This window comes from Vigna unguiculata, chromosome 4 (assembly GCF_037176805.1).
Source record: "Vigna unguiculata cultivar grain cowpea cultivar isolate G323 ecotype 2 chromosome 4, ASM3717680v1, whole genome shotgun sequence".
Taxonomy (NCBI): domain Eukaryota; kingdom Viridiplantae; phylum Streptophyta; class Magnoliopsida; order Fabales; family Fabaceae; genus Vigna; species Vigna unguiculata.
The window spans coordinates 8060164-8065601 of NC_140795.1; the positions used below are offsets into that span (position 1 = coordinate 8060164).

General features: G+C 36.6%; 1 protein-coding gene across 1 annotated transcript; it reads left to right on the plus strand.

Annotated features, from left to right (window-relative positions):
• The first annotated feature begins 528 nt into the window (after positions 1-528).
• Positions 529-4818, plus strand: LOC114180381 (ATP sulfurylase 2-like). The gene is made up of 5 exons (XM_028066690.2): positions 529-1261; positions 2545-2950; positions 3127-3387; positions 3721-3807; positions 4273-4818. The coding sequence occupies exons 1-5, from the start codon at positions 687-689 to the stop codon at positions 4405-4407; spliced, it is 1464 nt and encodes a 487-aa protein (XP_027922491.1). The 5' UTR covers positions 529-686; the 3' UTR covers positions 4408-4818.
• Positions 4819-5438: the final 620 nt, after the last annotated feature.

Sequence of the window (5438 nt, forward strand, 5' to 3'; positions counted from 1 at the left end):
ATTACATAAAACTAAAGTTTTTAAAATTTTATTTTTATTATTAATATTCATATTTTTTGTAACATCTTCTTCTTCCAATTTCTTACTTCTATTTTCTTAGAATAGTAAAACATACCTTTGGATCATAATAAGTTGTTCATCATAAATCTTAAATAGTTTATGCTTGCAAATATTTATTCATTACAAATTTTAAAATGTCTAACAACCTAAGAACGTGTATTTGTAATTACAAATATTTCTAAAAATATATAAGTCTAACGTTTTAACAAACTAATGAGTATAGTCTAAGTTGTTTCTCTTCCTTTTCCTTGTTTTAGTGAGCAAATGCACGAGTGATTGAACATTGAGTTTGGTGCGGTTTGAACAATGAATGGTTCTACCTTGAGATCTGAGGCTTTTTGTACAAATCATGGTCCCCAGTTGCAGCAGCAATGACTGCCACCCTTTTCTCGTCCACACACTCAAAAAAGCATACGAACCCACTTGCGTGGCCTTATCATTCCAACATGTTCGCCATATTCATAGGTTGTGGTTATCACTGAAACTTTGCCACACCATAATACCATAACACTCCTCGTTGTTACTTCTGTGTTCCCCACGTTACACGCGTTCGTTTCTCACTTTCCCTTCTCTTCACAACCTTACTTCATTCTCTCTCCAACAACACTCCATTTTCCTTCTATAGCATGTCGCTAAGTCTAACCATCAAGCTACACTTGGCTTCATCTTCTTCCTCCCACCTCACCCTCAACACCCACCACCACCATGCAAAAAAGGTAAAAACTTTCGAAACTTTTTGCTACAACACCAGGATTCGTCCCAACCCCATTTATAGCACCAACCCTTTGATCATCCCCGCGTGTAGAATTAGGCAGAGAGTGCAGTGTGGTGCCATGGTCAAGAGTTCTCTGATAGAGCCTGATGGGGGGGCATTGGTGGATCTTGTGGTGCCTGAGAGTGTGAGGAGTACTAAGATCGTTGAGGCCGAGACGCTGCCCAAGGTGCAGCTCACAAGGATTGATCTTGAGTGGGTGCATGTGGTGGGGGAAGGGTGGGCTAGTCCCTTGAGAGGGTTCATGAGGGAGGATGAGTATCTTCAGAGTTTGCATTTCAATTCCCTTAGGGTCAAGGATGGTTCTTTCGTGAACATGTCCCTTCCCATTGTGTTGGCCATTGATGACGACACCAAAGGGAGAATTGGGTCCTCTACGCATGTGGCGTTGCTGGGGCCTGATGGAGATTTTGTTGCGATTCTTCGAAGGTTAGTTGTCTGATTGCATTTTTTGTTTATGGTTGGTGTTTAATTTCTTGTTGATCGTTGTTCAATTGTGGTGTTTTCTATGAATTTTGATGGGGTAGTTTAATGATTAAAATTGTGAAAGGAACAAATACTCGGAGTACGGTACCTCCATTTGAATCCCTAATGAGAAATTACCACTGCAGAGGAGAATTTTTGTCGTAATTTTTTGAAACCCCCATGAAAGGGGATTGATCACCTGCCAGAAGAATCGCTGGTAGATGATTTGTGAACATTAATGTAACTGGCTATTGTAAAACTGAACAGTAAGCTTTATGGAAGGATGAGTGAAAGGTTTAGCCAATTGGAACACTTCACAGAAATTTTTTGTTGAACCATCTCAGTCAGATTAAAACTTTTTATCCTCAAATGTTAATATGTTGAAATGCCAAACTTGCTGAGCGAGGATGGGAATTGTTTCCATCCGGATGCTGTAGTGCAGACGGCAACAAACTGCAACTGGCATTGTGTTGTGGAGATATCTCCTGTGTTTGAACTTGTTCACAAACAGTGTGGCAATCCATTTCGCTGTCTTTGGGGTGTTCGTGAAGGAACTGGTCCTTAAAAAAAGGCATGTTTCAATGGGGTTGAAAGTCCAAAAGTATCAAATGGTCTTGGAATGATTTCAAATGGGTGATCTGAAGTATCAGTATCCAGTGTCCATTGTTTAGAGACAATAATTTGAGTTTTGAATGGTTTAGCTGACATGAAAGGTCTTAGCTTCTGCTTCAAATTTCTGAAAGGCAAGAAAGTCTTGCTGAGCCTCCTTTCTTGCTACCAAGTTATGAAGTGGCTCAGTTAAAATCTGAGATGACCAAAAATGGAAGCAGTTCTTCTCACAAAGTCCTCATCTTTATAAACATATGTTGTCACAGTCCTCTGTTAAAAACCAGCCTGAGATCTACATTCATTTTTTCTAACTGTCTGTGTAGAGAAGACTATCATGATGACAAAATCTTGTCTGTGTACGGGAGACCTTAAATAACTGAGTGAAAGACTGGATAAAAATTGTTAAGAAGGAATATTGACCTATCCTAACTTCTTGTATTTTCATAAGTCTCACATTTTAGTACTTGGATGATTAATGTTCTCTTCAATTTCAGTCTTTTGGTTTGTTTTAACTGTGAGCCATAAAGTTATTTTGTGATTTTATTTTGAAAATAAGATTGTTGAAGTACATTAGGTACGTAAGTAAATTTCTGTCATGGTGTCTCTTGGCTATCATTAACCATTAAGCTCCTATGCAGTGTTGAAATCTACAAGCATAACAAGGAAGAGAGAATAGCTAGAACTTGGGGAACCACTGCTCCTGGACTACCTTATGTTGAGGAGGTCATTACTCGAGCTGGAAATTGGCTTATTGGAGGAGATTTGGAAGTGCTGAAACCTATCAAATATAATGATGGTCTTGATGACTACAGGCTCTCTCCCAAACAACTCCGGGAAGAATTTGACAAGCGTGAAGCCGATGCAGTTTTTGCCTTCCAGTTAAGAAACCCTGTGCACAATGGCCATGCCTTGTTGATGAATGATACTCGCAAACGCCTTCTGGAAATGGGCTACAAAAATCCAATTTTACTGCTTCATCCTCTTGGAGGATTCACAAAGGCTGATGATGTTCCCTTGGATGTTAGGATGGAGCAACATAGCAAGGTAATTCCTAGAGTAACCATAATGTTAATGTGAATGAGAATGTTCTGTATCAATGTATGCTCAGAAATGACCTTGGAAGTGATTGAACTGTTGTGCATTTTCAGAAATCTACCCATTATGTTATTGCAAAGTCCATGGAATTTTATCCTATTAAGTCCTTTTGTGTTTATGCTTAGGTCCTGGAAGATGGAGTTCTTGATCCAGAGACTACCATAGTTGCCATATTTCCATCGCCTATGCATTATGCTGGTCCAACTGAAGTGCAGTGGCATGCCAAGGCTCGCATAAATGCAGGTGCAAACTTCTATATTGTTGGTCGTGATCCAGCAGGTATGGGTCACCCAACTGAGAAAAGGGATTTGTATGACCCTGATCATGGAAAGAAGGTTCTTAGCATGGCTCCTGGTTTGGAGAAGCTTAACATTTTGCCATTCAGGGTAAGAAGTGTGCCTATAGCTTCTTAATCCAGTGATGGTTACCTTCTTTCAGTGCTATCTTCTGCACGATGTTTTACTTATATTTTGTACTTAGTTTCTTCAAGATGATGCTCAGTTAAATGAAGTAACCAACTACTTAGTCATGCATACCATGACTTGTTTTTGGGATGGGAAATAACATTGTTTTGTTCATTTGCACAAAGTTGTTTACATAAGTTTAAATATGCTAACTAAATTTATGCAGCTGAATTGTTTGTGTTCTTCTGTGATTGTTTGGACTAGAGATATATGACTGATAATACCCGATTTCTTGTATGCATTTTTAAATTACAGGTGGCAGCTTATGACAATAAGGTTAATAAGATGGCATTTTTTGACCCAACCCGTGCTAAAGATTTTCTCTTTATTTCTGGAACCAAGGTATTTGATTCCTTGCCCTTCAATAAGATGTTTCAGTTTACACAAACCTTAAGTTTGATACTTGCCAACACTACTAATCATTACATATTAGGATATTGTTAGAAGTCCAAATGTGAGTTTGACTAAGAATAAGCAAGATGAACAATATATAAGAAATAAGACTTACAAACTCATTGTCTTAAGATTTTGAATTGGAAGTAATGTTTTTTACATAGTTTGCTCAAACTTTATTGGTAAATGTAAGGTCTAAAACCGAAAATTTGAGACACTAAGAAATCAAAAATATATTTTAATCATTACAACATGTTAATTGCAAGATATTAAGATGCTGGTTCTGTCAATGGGATTAAACTTTTAAACTCCAACATCACACGAATCATCAAGTTTGGTTTCTGACATCCTTTGACAACTGAACAACTGTTCTTTACAAATTTTCATGGTTTCTTTGATGGTTTATGTTTACAGATGCGGGCTTTTGCGAAAAGCGGGGAGAACCCACCAGATGGTTTCATGTGTCCAAGTGGGTGGAAGGTTCTTGTGAAGTACTATGAAAGTATGCAGGCAGAAGAGCCATCTGAGCAGCCTGTGCTATCTACCTAGAGATAACCAGAAGTAGAAGTTTAGCATGAATTGATTCCGAAGGGAGAGTGTTAAAAACACAGTTCTGGGAGTGCCAATTTTTGTGCCTGGTCTTCCAGCTTCATGATGAAGATTTAATCAATGCGCAAGCATATTTGAATTTTTTGTACTATATTGAATCATCATTTTCTTTTGAAGTTACTATGACTGAGGAATTTGTTGTGGTGCATCAAGCATGATTGCAGATGTAGTCTTCTATCTGTAGACTCCTGTAAGACCAGTTCAATAAGGGTTAGGGAAATTCAGCACAGCACTTGGTGCTTATGTTCATTATGGGATCAAGGTTCTTAAAATCGGTTCATAAGTGCAATTGTGGTTGCAACTTCAAGGATTTTGAAGTTTGTGATCATCGTGATCGTAATTGTGACTGCATTATCTGTGTTTGTCTTCAATTTTTCACAATATTAAGGATAGTGACCACAATTTGGATGAGTTAGAAATTTGCTGAGATGTGATTACTGATATGTTACCGTGCTGGGCAAGTGTATCATCAAGATGTGATGTGATTTTATGATAGAATAAAAGTTTAATAAGTTTCAACTCTAAGATAAATTTAGATATTTTCGATGAAGGTTTTATTCAATTTTTGGTTTATTGAATAATTCAAATTTTGTATTTTTTAATTAAAGCCTTGTTGATTGATTTTTTCGTTACTAAATTACTTTAATGATGTGATTATTATTTTGCTTTGGAATTTTGTTTATTTATATTTAGATATTAAGACGTGAGATTTTTGTGATTAATATAAAGTAATATTAAAATTAATGTAGAATGAGGTATAATTTTATTATTTTTATTCAAAATGTATTGGATAATTAGAAACTTTCTCCGATAGTACCGTATTTTTTCATAAATAGTGATGTCACTTTTATATTAATAATAAAACACATAAAAACAAGTGAGTTTTTCGTAAATAGTGATGTCACTTTTATCTTAATAATAAAACATATTTAGACAAGTAAGATGTCACTTTTATTCTTAACGTGTTCTAT

Excerpts from the sequence above, each read along its gene's own strand:
- LOC114180381 (XM_028066690.2), top strand. The coding sequence starts at position 687 with ATGTCGCTAAGTCTAACCATCAAGCTACACTTGGCTTCATCTTCTTCC. Across the intron at positions 3,388-3,720 it reads TTAACATTTTGCCATTCAGG|GTGGCAGCTTATGACAATAA; the intron begins GTAAGAAGTGTG and ends TTTAAATTACAG. Across the intron at positions 3,808-4,272 it reads TCTTTATTTCTGGAACCAAG|ATGCGGGCTTTTGCGAAAAG; the intron begins GTATTTGATTCC and ends TTATGTTTACAG.